General features: G+C 44.9%; 4 protein-coding genes across 6 annotated transcripts; 2 read left to right on the plus strand and 2 right to left on the minus strand.

Moving 5' to 3' along the window:
- Nucleotides 1–207: 207 nt before the first annotated feature.
- On the plus strand, nucleotides 208–4,529 carry LOC122395901 (collagen alpha-5(IV) chain-like; the record flags this gene model as incomplete). Its single annotated transcript, XM_043393814.1, has 5 exons — nucleotides 208–345; nucleotides 1,652–1,772; nucleotides 1,908–2,279; nucleotides 2,355–2,447; nucleotides 2,584–4,529. Coding segments are annotated over exons 1-5 (2,670 nt in total), but the record flags the coding sequence as incomplete, so codon positions are not given.
- Nucleotides 4,530–5,795: 1,266 nt separating this feature from the next.
- Nucleotides 5,796–6,355, minus strand: LOC122395902 (collagen alpha-3(IX) chain-like; the record flags this gene model as incomplete). Its single annotated transcript, XM_043393816.1, has 1 exon — nucleotides 5,796–6,355. A coding segment is annotated over one exon (351 nt), but the record flags the coding sequence as incomplete, so codon positions are not given.
- Nucleotides 6,356–6,383: 28 nt separating this feature from the next.
- Nucleotides 6,384–11,177, plus strand: LOC122395903 (collagen alpha-5(IV) chain-like). Its single transcript, XM_043393817.1, has 2 exons — nucleotides 6,384–9,486; nucleotides 9,721–11,177. Exons 1-2 carry the CDS (start codon nucleotides 6,384–6,386, stop codon nucleotides 11,175–11,177), a joined length of 4,560 nt encoding a protein of 1,519 aa, XP_043249752.1.
- Nucleotides 11,178–12,630: 1,453 nt separating this feature from the next.
- LOC122395798 (shematrin-like protein 1) lies at nucleotides 12,631–18,026 on the minus strand. Of its 3 annotated transcripts, XM_043393663.1 has the most exons (5): nucleotides 17,813–18,026; nucleotides 16,367–16,511; nucleotides 13,758–13,959; nucleotides 12,979–13,197; nucleotides 12,631–12,924 (listed from the first exon to the last, which is right to left on the minus strand). In XM_043393663.1, exons 1-5 carry the CDS (start codon nucleotides 17,852–17,854, stop codon nucleotides 12,753–12,755), a joined length of 780 nt encoding a protein of 259 aa, XP_043249598.1. In that variant the 5' UTR covers nucleotides 17,855–18,026; the 3' UTR covers nucleotides 12,631–12,752. The 3 variants fall into 3 exon arrangements, with proteins under 3 accessions (XP_043249598.1, XP_043249596.1, XP_043249597.1); XM_043393661.1 differs by having other exon boundaries at nucleotides 12,631–13,197; nucleotides 17,813–18,019; XM_043393662.1 differs by having other exon boundaries at nucleotides 12,631–13,197; nucleotides 13,758–13,944; nucleotides 17,813–17,973.
- Nucleotides 18,027–21,357: the final 3,331 nt, after the last annotated feature.

Genomic DNA, 21,357 nt, shown 5'->3' on the forward strand with positions numbered 1-21,357 from the left:
AATGGATTATCGTTCGATCTTGCACGACAATGATCCGCCGATACGAAAATGAAATTCGTTCGGGGAACCGTAAGTGACAGGGGCCCCGTAACGATAACGATAAAGCCAATAACCGACGTCTTGTAACAGATCTGTCGGACATTCAATTACGAAACGCTCCGATGCTCTCTCATAAGAGTACGTGACCTTTAGTTTTAATTACCCTAAATGGCGTTGCGAACGAAAAAGCTTCATTCGTGTAATCATCTGAGAAATAACTCAGGGATTCCTAAGACTGACTTTTACGGGGCCTCTGACATGGGAAGATTAAAAGCCACGTCAACGCTGGCTGTGCTACAAAAAGTCGTACACTGTTCACTTACGCCAATATGGGACTGGTTATTTATAGAGAGTAGACAAGTAGAATTGATGATCGCGAATACAATCGTAGTATTTCCATTTTTCTTTTCGCTTCTCGTCAAACGATAAAACGGTACCGCGTGGACGCTTATAAAGGGGAACTGTTTCGTAACGAGCGAAAGATATTTTCGAATTTATTAAAATTTTTCATTCGGGAGTAATACTCAACGATCAATGACGGCTGAGTTTCGTACGTGACCGTACGACTGATACATGCAATGGAAAAGTTTAAGAAACGTGACACATGTTTGAAATTGTGTGGACCAGAAATCCGTTTCTTTCGATCTTTCGCGAGCATCGAGGTCGTGAAATTCTGTGAATCTCTATGTAAACATTGTTACATCATTTTTAACTCAACGCACGTAGAAAACGTTGAACGTGTGAAATACAATTTAATTCTCTGTTACGTGTATAATCACTAGAATGAAAAATTGTAATATTGAAAATATATGCTAGATTAAAAGTTTATCTAGAAGCGATAGAACTTCCATTTCATTAATAGCTTCATGGCTACGTGTAATATATTATTTTAAAAAACCTTGTCGGATATGCAATGAAAAAGAATAAAAGTGTACCGGACAATTTCAAGTAATAATTAATTTTTAAATATTTGACTTCGATTAAAATTTGTATGTATTTTAGATATTTGCCATAGCATACCGAAATAAATCTGTTCGTCAATTGCCTATTTGAAAATATAAGAGTAGCGATTTTTGGAGTAGAACGAATATTATTGCATGAATATTCCAAGCAAGATAGGTTGAGTGGTTGATTTGACATTTAAGATGACATGCTATGTTGTTAGTGAATCTTTGCTAGGCTTTTAAAAGGTGAACAAGATTAGTCCAGCTAAAGGTAGCTACCCAAAGAACAAATCAGTATACCATGTTGGCTAATTTGCTATGTAACTGACGCGTTACATAATGTTAGCAGAATGATTTAGGATGCATATATGTATATCATATTAACGGAATGAAACATTTCACAGAATTTATTATTTATCAATAAACGAAAACGACTGTATGAATCAATAAGAGTACACAACGTGACACAAATATTTACACGTAGAGTTATGTACTTTACATAAAATTAAATATTTTATGTTTATTATACCATATAATATTCTTTACCTTCTGTTACAATGTATCCATTGCAAAATTTGTACCAACTGTAAAAACGTGGGATTTTTTGAAATTATTTAAAATTAAGTACTTATTATACGCGCGTCTAATCGATTGATCATTTGTCATAGGTGATTGCCACATGTCTGTTGCAATACACTCAGCAGCAAGGAAGCAGGCAGAATAGAGAAGTGATATTGAACATCAGTGATGATCAGAAAACACAATATCTAAACCAAGACTTCTATTCCAGTAAGATTATGATACAAAATATAAATATATGAGAATGCGTTTATCATGCACTACGTGTAGAAAAGTATTACAGAACGTAACTTCGAATACTGTTACGAAGATGTGATATATTTACTAATATATACTACATTACAGACGCATACAATTACGGTTATGAAATCAGTCCAAATGGGCAATTCCACCATGAAGCACGTGGACCTGACGAAATCACCTATGGATGCTATGGATATATAGATCCATTTGGGAAATTGAAAACGACGTTTTACATAAGTGATGGTTGGGGATACCGAGTCGTTCAACCAGGCAACGCAATTGAACTATTCTTACATGAACATGAGCATCATCATCCTGAAGAATCAGATCAACATGAACACGACCATGAACACCACGAACACCACGATCACCATGGCGTTATTACGCAATGGACCGACTTATATTTTCCAGATATTTGTAGTCAATTCGATGGAACGAATTCGAAACCAAGTACAACCTTCCCGCCCGGCCAAAGTATGTATAATATGATTTTACAACAGAAAAATATATCAAAGCAGGTCAAATTAAAGTATAAAATACTATGTACAGCACCAAGCACGGACGGTTCCGCTAGTGGAGGGACACCTGTGAAACCAGGTCAACCACAATATCCACCACAAACAGGATATCCGAACAGGCCTGGTATGTATTATTTTTCTAAAAGAACAAAGCACAGTCTACCTAAATCTGCAACTGCAAAATAAAAAAAATTTGCCACTATTAAATGACAGTAAACAAGACAATAAGGGCAAATTTATAACAAATTTGTAAAATACAGGATATCCCGGAAAGCCAGGTGCCCCTGGAACACCAGCAATACCATTAGCTCCAGGAACACCGGGCACACCAGGTATACCAGGTAAACCCGGTACCCCTGGGACACCAGGAACACCTGGAACTCCAGCCCATCCTGGAATCCCAGGTAAACCAGGACATCCAGGCATACCTGGTAGACCAGGAAGGCCTGGCACACCTGGCACACCAGGAAGACCACCACAACCAGGATACCCTGGAACACCCGGAACACCAGGCACGCCTGGAAGTCCACCAACACCAGGATACCCAGGACAACCCGGAACTCCTGGAACACCTGGAACGCCCGGAACACCTGGCACGCCTGGCAAGCCGCCGCAACCAGGATACCCTGGAACACCCGGAACACCAGGCACGCCTGGAAGTCCACCAACACCAGGATACCCAGGACAACCCGGAACTCCCGGAACGCCCGGAACACCTGGCACGCCAGGCAAACCGCCTCAACCAGGATATCCTGGAATACCCGGAACGCCTGGAACGCCTGGCAGTCCGCCACAACCAGGATATCCTGGAACACCTGGAACACCAGGCACACCTGGAAGTCCACCAACTCCGGGATACCCAGGACAACCTGGAACTCCTGGAACACCTGGAACTCCCGGAACACCAGGCACGCCAGGCAAACCGCCGCAACCTGGATACCCTGGTACACCAGGTACGCCTGGCACACCTGGCACCCCACCACAACCTGGATACCCAGGACACCCCGGAACGCCTGGCACACCAGGATCACCTGGTACGCCTGGAAAACCGCCTCAACCTGGATACCCTGGTACACCCGGTACGCCTGGCACGCCTGGAATTCCACCAACACCGGGATACCCAGGACACCCCGGAACGCCTGGCACACCTGGAACACCCGGAAAACCAGGCACGCCTGGAAAACCGCCTCAACCTGGATACCCTGGTACACCCGGTACGCCTGGCACCCCTGGAACTCCACCACAACCAGGATACCCAGGACACCCTGGAACGCCTGGCACACCTGGAACACCCGGAACACCAGGCACGCCTGGAAAACCGCCTCAACCTGGATACCCTGGTACACCCGGTACGCCTGGCAGACCTGGAACTCCACCACAACCTGGATACCCAGGACACCCCGGAACGCCTGGCACACCTGGAACACCCGGAACACCAGGCACGACTGGAAAACCGCCTCAACCTGGATACCCTGGTACACCCGGTACGCCTGGCACCCCTGGAACTCCACCACAACCTGGATACCCAGGACACCCCGGAACGCCTGGCACACCTGGAACACCCGGAACACCAGGCACGCCTGGAAAACCGCCTCAACCTGGATACCCTGGTACACCCGGTACGCCTGGCACCCCTGGAACTCCACCACAACCTGGATACCCAGGACACCCCGGAACGCCTGGTACACCTGGAACACCCGGAACACCAGGCACGCCTGGAAAACCGCCTCAACCTGGATACCCTGGTACACCCGGTACGCCTGGCATACCTGGAACTCCACCACAACCTGGATACCCAGGACACCCCGGAACGCCTGGCACACCTGGAACACCCGGAACACCAGGCACGCCTGGAAAACCGCCTCAACCTGGATACCCTGGTACACCCGGTACGCCTGGCACACCTGGAACTCCAGCACAACCTGGATACCCAGGACACCCCGGAACGCCTGGCACACCTGGAACACCCGGAACACCAGGCACGCCTGGAAAACCGCCTCAACCTGGATACCCTGGTACACCCGGTACGCCTGGCACACCTGGAACTCCACCACAACCTGGATACCCAGGACACCCCGGAACGCCTGGGACACCTGGAACACCCGGAACACCTGGCACGCCTGGAAAACCGCCTCAACCTGGATACCCTGGTACACCCGGTACGCCTGGCACACCTGGAACTCCACCACAACCTGGATACCCAGGACACCCCGGAACGCCTGGCAGACCTGGAACACCCGGAACACCAGGCACGCCTGGAAAACCGCCTCAACCTGGATACCCTGGTACACCCGGTACGCCTGGCACACCTGGAACTCCACCACAACCTGGATACCCAGGACACCCCGGAACGCCTGGGACACCTGGAACACCCGGAACACCAGGCACGCCTGGAAAACCGCCTCAACCTGGATACCCTGGTACACCCGGTACGCCTGGCACACCTGGAACTCCACCACAACCTGGATACCCAGGACACCCCGGAACGCCTGGGACACCTGGAACACCCGGAACACCAGGCACGCCTGGCAAACCGCCTCAACCTGGATACCCTGGTATACCCGGTACGCCTGGCACACCTGGAACTCCACCACAACCTGGATACCCAGGACACCCCGGAACGCCTGGCACACCTGGAACACCCGGAACACCAGGCACGCCTGGGAAACCGCCTCAACCTGGATACCCTGGTACACCCGGTACTCCTGGCACACCTGGAACTCCACCACAACCTGGATACCCAGGATACCCCGGAACGCCTGGCACACCAGGATCACCTGGAACACCTGGTACGCCTGGCAAACCGCCTCAACCTGGATACCCTGGTACACCCGGTACGCCTGGCACCCCTGGAACTCCACCACAACCTGGTTACCCAGGACACCCCGGAACGCCTGGCATACCTGGAACACCCGGAACACCAGGCACGCCTGGAAAACCGCCTCAACCTGGATACCCTGGTACACCCGGTACTCCTGGCACACCTGGAACTCCACCACAACCTGGATACCCAGGATACCCCGGAACGCCTGGCACACCAGGATCACCTGGAACACCTGGTACGCCTGGCAAACCGCCTCAACCTGGATACCCTGGTACACCCGGTACGCCTGGCACACCTGGCACTCCACCACAACCTGGATACCCAGGACACCCCGGAACGCCTGGCACACCTGGAACACCCGGAACACCAGGCACGCCTGGAAAACCGCCTCAACCTGGATACCCTGGTACACCCGGTACTCCTGGCACACCTGGAACTCCACCACAACCTGGATACCCAGGATACCCCGGAACGCCTGGCACACCAGGATCACCTGGAACACCTGGTACGCCTGGCAAACCGCCTCAACCTGGATACCCTGGTACACCCGGTACGCCTGGCACCCCTGGAACTCCACCACAACCTGGATACCCAGGACACCCCGGAACGCCTGGCACACCAGGATCACCTGGAACACCTGGTTCGCCTGGAAAACCGCCCCAACCTGGATACCCTGGTACACCCGGTACGCCTGGCACACCTGGCACTCCACCACAACCTGGATACCCAGGACACCCCGGAACGCCTGGCACACCAGGATCACCTGGCACACCTGGTACACCTGGAAAACCGCCTCAACCTGGATACCCTGGTACCCCCGGTACGCCTGGCACACCGGGCACGCCTGGAAAACCGCCTCAACCTGGATACCCGGGTACACCCGGAACGCCTGGAACACCTGGCACACCTGGTAGTCCACCACAACCTGGATACCCAGGATATCCCGAAACGCCTGGCATCCCAGGATCACCTGGAACACCTGGAACGCCTGGAAAACCGCCCCAACCTGGATACCCTGGAACCCCTGGTACGCCTGGAACGCCAGGCGTACCCGGTAGTCCACCACAACCGGGGCATCCGGGATATCCCGGAACGCCTGGCACCCCAGGATCACCTGGAATACCTGGTACGCCTGGAACACCGCCGCAACCTGGATTCCCCGGTACTCCCGGAACACCCGGAGTACCTGGCACACCTGGTAAACCGCCTCAACCTGGATACCCTGGTACACCCGGTATGCCTGGAAAACCTCCTCAACCTGGATACCCTGGAACCCCCGGTACGCCTGGAACACCGGGCACACCCGGCAGTCCACCACAACCGGGTCATCCGGGATATCCCGGAACGCCTGGCACCCCAGGATCACCTGGAATACCTGGTACGCCTGGAACACCGCCGCAACCTGGATTCCCCGGTACTCCCGGAACACCCGGAGTACCTGGCACACCTGGTAAACCGCCTCAACCTGGATACCCTGGTACACCCGGTATGCCTGGAAAACCTCCTCAACCTGGATACCCTGGAACCCCCGGTACGCCTGGAACACCGGGCACACCCGGCAGTCCACCACAACCGGGTCATCCGGGATATCCCGGAACGCCTGGCACCCCAGGATCACCTGGAGTACCTGGTACGCCTGGAAAACCGCCTCAACCTGGATACCCCGGTACTCCCGGAACGCCTGGGAAACCCGGCACACCGGGTAGTCCACCACAACCAGGATACCCAGGATATCCCGGGACGCCTGGCATCCCTGGATCGCCAGGAACACCTGGAACTCCTGGACAGCCACCACAACCTGGATATCCCGGAACACCTGGATACCCTGGTACACCCGGAACGCCAGGAATACCTGGGACGCCTGGAAAACCGCCTCAACCTGGATACCCTGGTACCCCCGGTACGCCTGGAATACCCGGCGGTCCACCACAACCGGGATATCCCGGAACGCCTGGATATCCCGGAACACCTGGATATCCTGGTACACCCGGTACACCTGGAACACCTGGAACACCGGGAACGCCTGGAAAACCGACACAACCTGGCTACCCAGGAACACCTGGAACACCCGGTTCGCCTGGCAGTCCACCTCAACCTGACTACCCAGGAACACCTGGCACACCCGGTTCGCCTGGCACTCCACCACAACCTGGATACCCCGGAACCCCTGGATATCCTGGTGCACCAGGAACGTCTGGAACACCTGGATCTCCTGGAACACCACCGCATCCTGGATATCCCGGAACACCTGGCTCACCTGGAATCCCACCATACCCGGGCTACCCAGGCACACCAGGAACGCCCGGAACGCCTGGCAGACCACCACAACCAGGATACCCAGGCACGCCTGGAACACCCGGAACGCCTGGGACGCCTGGAACGCCAGGAAAACCTCCACAACCTGGATATCCTGGTACGCCTGGGACGCCCGGAACACCCGGTATGCCAGGGAAACCACCGCAACCTGGATACCCTGGTACACCTGGCACACCTGGCAGACCGCCACAGCCAGGATACCCTGGAACACCCGGAACACCAGGCACGCCTGGAAGTCCACCAACACCAGGATACCCAGGCACGCCAGGAACGCCTGGAACACCCGGAACGCCTGGTACACCAGGAACACCGACGCAACCTGGATATCCAGGAACACCCGGAACGCCTGGTAGTCCACCACACCCAGGGTACCCAGGTACGCCTGGATCACCTGGTACACCTGGCAAACCACCTCAACCTGGATTCCCTGGAACTCCTGGCTCGCCTGGCAGACCACCACAACCCGGCTATCCCGGAACACCCGGGACACCTGGAAGTCCATCACAACCGGGATACCCAGGTCAGCCTGGCACGCCTGGAGCCCCAGGATCGCCTGGAACACCCGGTACACCTGGTAGACCGCCGCATCCTGGATACCCTGGAGCTCCGCCTCAACCAGGATTCCCAGGATTCCCAGGACAACCTGGCACGCCGGGGACGCCAGGATCGCCTGGTTCACCTGGAACACCGCCGCAACCTGGATACCCTGGAACACCCGGTACGCCCGGAACACCTGGCACGCCAGGCAGTCCGCCACAACCGGGATACCCAGGATATCCCGGAACGCCTGGAACGCCAGGATCGCCTGGCACACCTGGAATACCGCCCCAACCAGGATATCCTGGATCACCTGGTACACCCGGAAAACCTGGTACACCTGGTCGTCCGCCACAACCAGGATACCCAGGATACCCCGGAACGCCGGGGACGCCAGGATCGCCTGGCACACCTGGAATACCGCACCAACCAGGATACCCTGGATCGCCTGGTACACCCGGAACACCTGGCACGCCAGGCAGTCCGCCACAACCGGGATACCCAGGATATCCCGGAACGCCAGGATCGCCTGGCACACCTGGAATACCGCCCCAACCAGGATACCCTGGATCACCTGGTACGCCCGGAACACCTGGTACACCTGGTCGTCCGCCACAACCAGGATACCCAGGATACCCCGGAACGCCGGGGACGCCAGGATCGCCTGGCACACCTGGAATACCGCCCCAACCAGGATACCCTGGATCGCCTGGTACGCCCGGAACACCTGGTACGCCAGGCAGTCCGCCACAACCGGGATACCCAGGATATCCCGGAACGCCAGGATCGCCTGGCACTCCTGGGATACCGCCCCAATCAGGATACCCTGGATCGCCCGGTACGCCCGGATTACCACCACAACCTGGCTACCCAGGATATCCTGGATATCCTGGAACGCCTGGTTCACCCGGATACCCAGGGACACCTGGAACTCCCGGATACCCAGATGGTTCCCAACCTGGTACTCCTGGAAGACCAGGTAAACCTGGTAGGCCCGGTAGACCTGGTAAACCTGGCAAACCTGGCAAGCCTGGTCACCATGGGTCTGGCAGTCCATCTCCTCCATCACAGCCTCCATATCCAGGAGCTCCCGGTCTAGAAGGAACGCCAGGCTCGCCCGGTATTCCTGGTGTACCCGGTACGCCCGGATCTCCTCCTTATCCACCATACCCAGGATATCCTGGAGCTCCTGGGACGCCAGGTTCTCCTGGAACTCCTGGTACGCCAGGCAGTCCAAGTAGACCCGGCAAACCTGGCACTCCCGGTATTCCTGGCATACCGCCGTACCCACCTCAACCGGGGTATCCTGGAACACCTGGATCTCCTGGTACACCAGGCATACCTGTTACTCCTGGTTCACCTGGAACCCCGCCAATACCACCGCATCCTGGACACCCTGGACGTCCAGGTAAACCTGGTCGACCTGGTAGACCTGGTCGACCTGGTTCCCCTGGGCATCATTCACATCCTGGAACTTCAACACCAGGTATGTAAACTACTTATTTTGCATGGTTTATTGCATTTAAGTTAGGTTTTCACAAATATTATAGAACAATATACAATATACAATGACCTCATATAAACACATATACAATGACCTCAATACTAGAATATAATAGTACCAAGTAGTATATTTATGATGGTTTCAACTGTTTTATATTAGCTAAAAATCATAGTGGGTTAACATATTTTAAGTTGCAATTTCTATCTGCAATTTCAGGTAACGAGCAGCATCCTTCGTATCCCGGATATCCCACTGAACCTCCTAGTCCAGGTGGCGATGGAGGTGGAGTAGGTGGTGTTGGACCTGATGGTCCTAACGGCCCATGGCCCAATGGTCCCGATGGTCCCCAAGGTCCAGGCGGTCCTGGCGGTCCGGAAGGTCCTGGAGGTCCTGTTGGTGGAGTTGGAGGAGTAGGTGGCGAAGGAGGTGTTGGACCAGACGGACCAGACGGCCCATGGCCGACAGGTTCACCAGGACCAGATGGTCCATGGCCTGGTGATCCAGATTACGTACCCGGAGCAGAGCCAACAACGCGACCTCGATACGAAGGACCGATCAAACTTCAATATCCACTGAAGTATTACGAACCTACGACACCGAGTTCATACAACGAACCATACTATGGAGACTACGGACAGAAACAAGTAGAACGATTGACATCCAGTTCCAAGTTTAATTCAGATTTTAGGAAAAATGGAACGTACGATGGAAATTACGAGAAAAACGTCGAATCCACTGCTTTCGGATATCCAACCAAAATAAGCAGCCCGTTTGGTTCAAAAGACAATCAATATCAAGATCAATCGGAAAGACTTGGATACCATCAAGAACAACTGAATCAAAACGCGGACGCAATTAATTCTTTGTTGCACATGCAACGAAAGGAGTCGCGAAAATATACCGACGAAGAAGACGGAAACGCGTACGTTGGCGTCACGAAGCTTGCACCTCAAACCACGTACAACGAAGTGAAAACATCGAGCAACGCGAAGTACGCTGGCCAGCAACAGATCGAACACACCAGTCGCGGGCATCGTAAATTTTCTCAACAGGTTACGAAATTGAGCCAACCTGATAAAACCAATCCGATCGTCGAGGTAGAGACGGAGAAGGCGGCGTATCAGAACGCAAACGCGCAGGCGAACGTAAAGTATCAGTCGTCGAGCAGAGGTAGTTCTACGTTCATCAAACAGGTAAACGAATTGTCTGAGACACCATTAGAACCGAATCGAGATTTCGCTGCTATCGGGGTTCAGCCTCCAAGTCCAATCAACAAACCCTACCAGCAATCAATAGGGCCAGATCCGCAAACCTGTCCTTGTTATCTGCTCGATACGGGTAACGATACCGTCACCACCACGAGCACGACATCCATTCCTCTCATTGGTCAGCTTGGCTTTATTCCCGTGGTGTTTGTACCATATTGCCCGGGCGACGATACGGACGGCCAAAACATGAAAGACATGTTCCCCTCCGCAATGCCTGTCCCCTACACATGCAATGCATGTGGCGCGCAGAGCGGACGAATAGAAACGAAGCTTCTCAGCCTGAATCAGCTTGGCAACATCGAGAACCTAAGGGAGGCGTTGCGTCAAGCGAAACTTGGCTTTTTGAATGTTTCAGCTCGAAGCCGGACCGAAAGGCGAAGAATCAAGAGCCGGAACGTCAAATGAAGAATGTAATTGTAACACACGGTCGTCGAGTCACGACGCGACCGTGACGAAAATTTCTCGCTTTCAGGGAACAAGCCCGTAATGACGAACTGCCCGTCTATCGGCTGCTGGACAGCTGACGGATGGCCAGAGAGAACACGATCGAAAAGCGGAAACATCGTCTTGTAATGTGACTGTAATCTGTAGTATGCGTTCTTACATCGACGCGAAAAGAACGATTTGCACTCGAATGGGATTCGTGAAATTCGCTCGGAACGACTGACTACGATTATTCGGAGGTAGCATAGCGGGAAATGTAATGCTTTTTCCATGCGTTTCCGTCGTACGAGATTTATTATGATTAAATGGTAACTGTGTTTTGTCGGTGGAAATCGGGGTTTACATCTTCGTTTTTACTGAGTCGGTTTAGAAGCGTAATATTGCATCGAAATTTGTAACAACTTGATAATTATTACAAGAATTAATGCATGGAAAAGAGACCACTTTACTTTCGGACAAATTTCGTAAAAATCGTTGCTTCGAAGAGCATTATGTAGGATTTGAAAATTTTTAGTAACGTTTCTTCTTCTTATTTGGGTACTACGTCGCGACAGAAATTTTAGTTCATTACACCATTGTCATTAGCTGGTATTTAATTTCAATTTCAAAACAGGGTAACGTATCCTGCACGATCCGATTGCAAATTGTTTAATATAAGTTATGAAAACATCGTGAGGAATGAAAACGATACGGCGCGTCTTCATTTTGTATGCTTGAGATTAAATATTGATCGTACAAGTGCTAATACGTGTTTTAATTCTTATTGAGCGCGTACAGAACGGCTGTCGTATTTAAGACACTTTCGGACCGTGAATTATTAAAAAGCTTAGGGCGAAAGATTCGTGAGATATTTTACATAAATCATACGGAATGTAATTCGTTTTACAAGTCGTTTCAGCCGAATGGAAATTTATCGGATTCGCGTTCGGCGATTTATGTATAGTACTGACCATAACAGTCCGTGCGAAACTGTACGTGCTCGACACGTGTTTTGAATAACAGAATGATTATATTTGTACATTGGATATAAGCTAAGCTAATATGTATTCTTCTTCTTTTAGCGTAGAGATCGATAAATTTCCAATAAATTATACATAATTGTACATATTAATATTGCGTTCATCCAATGTTCCTTTACGAGCATGAATCATGTATTTTTATTAAATAAAACTAATCACAAAATACACAATTGATTTTTATAGTTAAATATAATAACGCTTACATTCATTAAAAAATGAATGTTCTGGTAATACAGCGTGATCGCCTTGAATCATAGAATTCAAAACTCGAACGAGATAATAACGTATTAAGTATTATTTATTATTATCAGTAATATATTATATACATTGTACGAAACATTATTAATAACTAAACATTATAAAAACTACATATATTAATGCAATATATCGTGTGAAATAGATGAAAGTTTGACTGCCACATGTACAGTTAAATCAGTATCCTGAAATACTGCTGCAATGATTCATATTTGTTATGTCAATGAAAAGCACAGTTCCAAGTTTCTCTTTAATGGAAATTTTAAGAGTAACCCCTGTACCCTGATGGATAGTTTGTACCATAGTTTCCATAATTGTTTCCACGGTAACCATATGGATCGTAAGTGTTTCTCGAGCTATATGCGGATCCATAATTCGAACCCCCATATCCATTGTATCCGTATCCATAGTCTGAGCCACCGTAGCGTCCATAACTTGGTCGTCCGCCATATCTATCACCGTAAACACCTGTACCATAACTTCCAGACCCGTAATTGCCACCATAACCACCATAACTGCCTACTCCATTCCCGTAACCACCGTATCCACCATATCCTCCAGACCCACCGTATCCACCGTATCCTCCAGACCCACCATATCCACCGTATCCTTCATATCCATTATATATTCCGTTTCCACCATATCCACCAGATCCACCGTACCCTCCATAACTCGGAGTATATCCAACATTTCCGTAATAGCCGTACCTGCGATCAAACGATTATCGACTATACATTTGAATTCGACTACCTATTGTAGTTGATTCTCTGGAATAAAATGTAATTATTCGGAGGAGCATCTATTTTAATAATGGAAACAGAAACGAGTTTCCTGGAATGATTTCTGTTTTAAAATCCACCAACGTCGTCTGAACAGCAAATAGTGTCGTCACCGGAAATACCTGAATGATTAGCTGTTTGACGAAGGCGATACGTGAAACTGTTACGAACTAGTTGAGATACTGATGATATTCCGTAATCATGCGAAAAATAAAACTGGTTACATAAAGAAATTCAAAGTTTAAGTCGAATCTCGTTGCAAATGTTTTGGATCCATCTCGTGGGATTTACAGTCGCGATGTAAATGGAACTTTCGCGCGTTAACGTTCACAAATTGTTTATAACATATCTACAGTTTTTTTATTTGCCTTCTTCGATTCTTTAAATTCAAAATATGACTACAGAAGCGTAAGCTTCCTCACCCCATTAAATCTATTGTCTGAATTTTTATTTATAATTTCATTACTCGAGGTTGTATGACTACTTACCCAATAAGACCGCCACCGACAATTCCACCAGGCGTACCCACCGAATATCCTAAATTGGGATATCCCGAACTCAAGCTCGATCCGCGATATCCTCGCGTAGAATCATAAATCGAACCGTAATAATTTCCGTAAGGATAGCTACCAGCGTATCCCCCTGGCTGGCCATAGTCTTTGCTAATATGAAACGCTGGAACCAAAGAAACTTTTAAGAAAATCAAAAGTTTCAGTGAATTTGCGGATGTCGATACCATGCTTTTGTTACTAACACGTTTCAAATTTGAAAAACACATCGATTCTCACGAACTACAGTGACTCTTTCTCTTGAGGACTTCAATATCCGAGATATTTGAAAGAAACATTAGTTAAAAGGTTACGAGGAACAATGGAAGAAGAACGGGGAAGTGTTTTTCTCTTCCCTGGGCAAACAATGATTACCCAGAGTTTAATTACTGTGATGGTGTTTACATTGTTTTTCGCGTCAAAAGAAAAGTTTTGTTGTTTTTTATGATCAACTAAACAGTATAGTCCAATTTTTTATGCTTGTAATAACTTTCGAGAATTGAAGCCAACCTTAAGTCGTTTAAATCGACTGCTACAAAATTGATTTAATTCGAAACATTCTTCTCGTCAGATCATCGAAACTGTCTGAGAAATCGTGACGACAGTTACGTGCTATATCCTGTGTTACGAGATCTATGCAAAGTTTAAATCAAAATATCTTAAAAACGAAGGTCCATTCCGAAGAAATAGTCTTATGTAACGCTACACGAGTACAACAATGTCCACACAGTGTCATTCCAAAAGAAATTTCCACGCCCATAACTTCCCTTTGTGAGCTCCGGTTGGAAACAAATATCGCTATCTTCGAACCACTCTTTCGAACGAACTGTATCCTGATTTTGTTGCTTGAAAGCGAGAATTACTGTTTCAATATTTGTCTACGTTGACACTGACTGTAAAAGGTCGAAGGCTGATGAACGTATTATTGCACGTGCATGGTAATTTCTTAACGATTTACATACACATTATACTAACAATAAGCCACATCACGGAACTAATTTCTGTGAAACAATTTTCAACGCGATACACGAAATACCCTATCGTTTCAAAACTGTTACATGGCCAGTCAGGCCCACTAATTGTTCAATCTCTATCATTGATGTTCATTCTCAATTATAAAAAACGGTAATAGCATTTTTATTTGACTAACGATCTTTCTCTAAGTCTCGAAACGTCTTTTACCAATATAAGAAATACTGTATTCAAACAGATTGTTTTACGCGGCTCATTGTGTACAGAAGAATAGGTAATAAGTTAAACCTTGGCAAATGCTAGTGAATGGTTCGGTTTTTCACACATACGCGTCCTCCACCCATTCGTTTCCTAGTGGCGGAAATGACGCTTTCTTGCACGGTGAGTTTATGAATCATCGGTTACTGTACTGTACTGTTTGCGGGAGAAAATCCGCAAATTAACGCAAATTTAACTTCAATTAACAGTGATTGCTGAAGTTCTCAGTGTCTGTGAATAGAGTGACGTGATAGAGTCGGGTGATTTACGAATGTAAACAATAGAGAATGCGTTTAATTGGCGATAAACGGAATCCAAAGTGTACGAAATAAATATAAATTCGTACAAAAACTGATGGTTAATCTAATTATTTAATTTCATACTAAAGAAGATCGATACTACGAGAAAGTATTGATTAAGGGGGTGCAGATCTAGATTAGGTACTTCCACTGGCTATTTGGTGCAATTGAGGGGATGTTCGTAACTGCTTAAACATGTACGTGGAAAGGTGGATTAATTGTCCGTGCAGAATTACGACTATTCTTAGATATAATCGATCGTTATTCAACATTTTCACTCGCCAGTGTATTAAATAAGTGTGTCACTACCGTTCCCACGATCGAACGCTTCAAACAGACTTCAACTGTGACATTCGATATAATAACATGCTAATGCAGCGAGACTCCCGAAGGTCCTTCGACTTCCGCCGGCGTCTTTCTAGTGCAACTCGTGATCACTGTTCTGCATTAGATCATTGATATAATGATCCTCATAACGGGAAAACAACATTTCCATACGTGATTCATCGATTACCCATATTGAATCGATCGATATGACTTTACGAATTTATCAATGGACGGGGCTTTTAGTTTCTCGTTAACGAATGTCTATTTTAACCCATATTTCACTTCCTTATTTTTGAAATTACTTGTTAACAAATTAGGTAAAAGGAAACTTAATATTTGCTCTCCATACCAAATGATAGTTATTACGAAAGGTATTTTCATTAAATTATAAAATATTATTATATGATAAACTTGAAAAGAGTTATATCAAAGGAACATGTGTATATAAAAAAGAGAAACCATCCCAATAAATTATATTTTCTTCCTTTTTTTAGTATACATATAGGATTAATTAAATTCTTGCATAATATAAGAAGATTAGAGATGTATAACAATGTGATTTAAATATTTTCACAAAGTTCCCAATTTAATAAAAGCAAATAGCCCTTATGGGTTGGGGTTTCTTTCGAAATATTGTATTTTCGTAAGAATTGACGTTCCAACCGAACATTAAAAATGAAATGTTAGACTCACTTCGATCACTGGCAGATGTTAGTAAATCTTTGGCTTTATCTGCGTATGTTCCGCTGTTTATTGGCGTTATACTAGCTGTTAACTTTGCCTCTGGTGATTCGATAGTACTACTGCCGAGTGCGAAAAAACAGGCGAAAGTTAATAACTGAAACAAGAAAGTGCAAAATATATTATATACATATATAGACATAATATATTATATATAAATACATATAGTATATTATGTACAATAATTTCAAGGAACACTATCAGAAGCAAGCAAAGTGCTCCAAGCTGCCTTAAGATGCTGAGTTTCCTATGTTTTTTACTTTTAAAATAATTAGACACTAACTTGATCGAAGTGACAGTTCAATATTGTGTCTTTCTACTTAGAAATTTTAAACTAATATCGGAAAGTGTATACTAACAATAAAAAACAAAATTAGGATTGAGATCAGTACGAAGAAAATGAACCAGTGTATTTGGTAAATTGTTAGTTCTTTCTTTGCTTCAAGTATGATTACATAAATTATTCTTGACAAAAACTTAAAGTTGTACTCGTACTATTTTAGTCATTTTTAAACGTAATTCGATATCCATGAATATTTACACACAAACATTATGGATTCATAATTATAAAAAAATTAAAAGTATCGTTAGAACTTTCATTAAAGACCCAGAATATAAATCATCTGACCCTCCTTCAATGCACGCATATTCGATCAAAAGAAGTTTTTTAATGTTATTAGTAACGTAACGAACTGCTGTAAGAACCTTTTACATAATTAATTGCAATCGCATTGCCGATCGAATAAAAAAGTTGCCATTGAAAGGCTCCAAGATTTTTCCAACAGAACTATCTCATTCGTTATTGCACATTTTACTGGTAAAACATATCGTCACTAAATTATATCCTTCTCTTGACTGTTTACAATGTTCATTCGCAAAAATTTCTATCACACTATATTAAAAAAGAGACATTTAAAAGATACAAAATTTTGTCAACTTTTCAAAAAAAAAAAGAATCACCAAAATACAGTGCTCAATGATTTACAAAATGCGCTAATTTCCTCGGTGATGATCCTAATTTTAATTCTGATTCCCAGTATTTATTTTTCCATACGCACGCCTGATCCTGATACAAGATATTGTCAACTTTTCCAAAAAAAAAAAAGAAACACCAAAATACAGTGCTCAATGATTTACAAATTGCGCTGATTTCCTCGATGATAATGCTAATTTTAATTCTGATTGGCAGTATTTATTTTTCCATACGCACGCCTGATCCTGATACAAGATTTTGTCAGCTTTTCCACCAAAATACAGTGCTCAATGATTTACAAAATGCGCTAATTTCCTCGGTGATAATCCTAATTTTAATTCTGATTCCTAGTATTTATTTTTCCATACACACGCCTGGTCCTGGAAACGCGATCACGACCCGAAGAAGAGAATTGCTATACTTACGAGGAGAAATGCGTCCATTTTTCTCGGTTCCACCATCGACATTTTGCACCGAAACACCTTAACCGGACGAAACAAAGGTGTTCTGCTCGAGCAACGCGATTCGAAACCTCTATATACGCGTTTCGCGTATCCCTCCTCGTCTTCCTGGCCAGGCTAGGTTTGTTTAAGCTTGAGCCATACTCAGTAGACGACGTTGACAAGGCCGCTGAAGAGAATCGGCCGACATTCTGCATGACACGCCTGTAACCAGCCGCGATTGGCGTGGCGCGTTCATGCTCATGGGAAACCACCGTTTCCTTTCTTCCAGAACACGCGTCCGCGTGTATGCACTCGAATGTACACCGCGGCGTCCGCGATATCCTTCGATTTCGGCTACGTCATCTGACGAGGACGTGAAATTGACTTCAAGTAGTCCAAGATCGGCGGGACAGAGTTGACGGGCATCAGTAGAGTCTTCCGCGGGGGACGCGATCCTCGATGATTTGTTAATGATACCATTTTGATTTTAATACCGGGTCGAGGCTGTTGCAATCTAGACGATTACTCAAACGACACGCGCGACAATAGAAAAAATTCTCACGAACCGTGCTGATCGAGCAAAAATAAAATAAGGCAGTGAGGTAACACCGGCCAGTCAAATAATTAAAATACTTTGTTTCGTATCGATCTGTGCCCTCCGCCCCCCAACCAATTAATACAGAGATTCGCTTTACCGAAGCTTTTCATAACTGTATACACGTAAGAAGAAAATAAATAACAAAAATTTATTGTTCGTATATACGCCTTTCTTAGATATCGATGGACACGTGAGAGGCTTTCGTAGAAGGGGTTAAGCAATGTTTAAAGTTGCATCAAGTACTTACAAGGTTATTAGCATCGATACTAATAATTAAGGCTTCACTTTATATGAGTGAAGTTGTGACCGTTAGAAATTTTGGCAATTTTGTTTTCTTTCTTAATACTTCTCGCTTGGAGTTTTAATTATTATAAGCAAGACAACTCGAAACGTTTAAAAATAATAACGACGAACTTCTGTCAACCTTAAAACTAAGCTTCCAAAAACCGTTCGTAGAAACATGACGAAGTGATGAAGACATTTGTCATTATTTAATCTGAATAAATAATATTAATGAATAATTTGCTGTGATGAGAAAAAGTGTTCGTTTTAATTATTGCAGTATACTACCTTTGAGAAGAATGTTTTAGTTAGTATTTTGCTTACTAACTTCAAGCTTGAAGTTACAATTATTATGAATGCCAAGACAGCACCAGCAGAGTCGATCCTGGCTAGAAGTTTAAGCCAGTTAGATCTGCTAAAGCCGTTTCAAGCCGATCAAGTTAACCATGCTGTCCACGTTATTATGAAGGAAGCTGATCGTTTGTTGATGAAAACCTCGAGAACCAAGAAACCATCAACTGTACCTTTCTACTAAAGAATATTTTCGAGACGCCACATTCTTAATAATGAAATACCCGATCAGGTTTATTAATATTTTTATCAGACGTTAATTTTGTAAAATGGCCGACTACTCTTTGAATTTACATAAAGATTTCGAAGGTCTTGAATAACGTCGATGGATGACTTGGTGTTTGCGAAAGAGAAAGTTCTAATAGATAAGACTATTTTTTTACACTCTCACTCTGTTCTCTCTCTTACATATAATTGTTATAACATCGTATACAGAGAAAAGATAAGTTTTTTAGAGTTTCATTCGTATCTTTGTCTTTATCCAAAGGTTTGTCACGAAATTAAAATGTCTTGAATTTGTTTTTCTGTTTAGTTTAAACCTTATATTTTGTGATCCACTATTTTAGCTATAATCGAAACGTTGTCTTTTACAATTTGTAATAAACTTATTAGTGATAATTGTTTTAAAGAGTTTCATTCGTATCTTTGTCTTTACCCAAAGATTTGTCACGAAATTAAAATGTCTTAAATTTGTTTTTCTGTTAGTTTAAACCTTATATTTTATGATCCACTATTTTAGCTATAATCGAAACGTTGTCTTTTACAATTTGTAATAAACTGATTACTAGTAATTGTTTTGAAGACCAAAGCTTTCCTCTACACCAGAAAATCTATGTATTTTTAACATTTAAATATGCTAAAGTGACAGAAATCTAATTAAAAAGTTACTCCTTTAACGAAATTTTACAAAAGATCGTTTAAAGAATATTTTTTATTCGTTGCTAACTTGCATCGTTCACTTTACGAAGTGACAAAGAAATAATGTAAAAACTGGTTCGCAATGCAAATTCACACTCTTTCGATTAATTCTGTGAGACATAAGAAGTTCGTTAAACCGAACGGTTTTGTGAGCTGAAATTTAAACTACCCTGTATAGTGGAAAGTAGGTCTAAGTTCCTAAATTGGCCACTTTCTACAATGAAAAAGCATTTAGTCGATAGCGATAACACTCTCTAAATAAGGTCATTGTTACAATGTCTACAAAAACGACATCGTGGTACAAGATTTAATGACACGGGCACACCTTTCATCCATACGACGATTGCAATACCATTCATACTCGTATTTTTATGTACAGGACAAAAGACTTCGTACACGAAAGTTCGTAATAACCAAAATAAGATCAGGTAAGAATCGAATAAAATAATTTTCATTTGAGTGGACGTTGGCACAGAACAGTTTTCATGCAAAGAAAATACAATTTTGCAGACGTTCAAATGTAAAAAGAAATGAAAAAGTGAGTTATATCAATCTTGAAAAATAAACTTGGAAATATGAACGCGAAGGGCAGCTAATTATTATTAATCTATTTAAGCGAGAAAAATCACTCGGAGTGATTGGAAAGTCACAGTCCACAATAAAATATATTGTTAACAGAAAAATTGAAAACCGAACAGAATGATTTTATTTCGAGGTAAATAAAAATAAATCTCTACACGGGTGGAATATTGCTAAAGAATTAAATGAATCGCTCGATTATTAATAAAGAAGAGTTCCTCATTGAAAAAAAGTGTTTATTCGAAAGTGGACTCGATTCCAAATACTATAATACTATAGTAGGCTCGTTGTTAAACCAAGAGAAGAAGAAACTGAACTAAAATACGCAACCCAGGTGAAATGCAAGTAAAGTCGATCGATCAATTTTGATTAATTCACAATTAGACTTTGTCCGTATGCAGAAATTAAAGAAGTTAAGTTACCCTTTTGATTTAATCCGCAATGGATATGATTTGTTAGTAGAATTTAATAACAGAACAAGTTTGGAAGCGCAAATGTGATATTGCTAGGACAAAATTCATTTTATATTAATACAATATTGGAGAAACATGTACAGATATCCGATGTTGAGTTCGAGTTTGGGCGTAGCCCGATACACTCAATTTATCCGAAGTGTTTCGATTACCAATCTGATTCTACCTGAATCGCCTTACTACTTCTCAAATTGGAACTCCGTGACTGGACGCTAATCAAACTTCCACGTTTGAATCCGAATTTGAAAAACCCATAGAAATTGCGATTAGTCTCTGATAGGAAGGGGATTCTAAAATCTCTAAAAACTGAATTAATAAAAATTAAG

The sequence above is a fragment of the Colletes gigas genome, unplaced genomic scaffold (genome assembly GCF_013123115.1).
Source record: "Colletes gigas isolate AHSC1104 unplaced genomic scaffold, ASM1312311v1 Colletes_gigas_Sc00006, whole genome shotgun sequence".
Classification (NCBI taxonomy): Eukaryota; Metazoa; Arthropoda; class Insecta; order Hymenoptera; family Colletidae; genus Colletes; species Colletes gigas.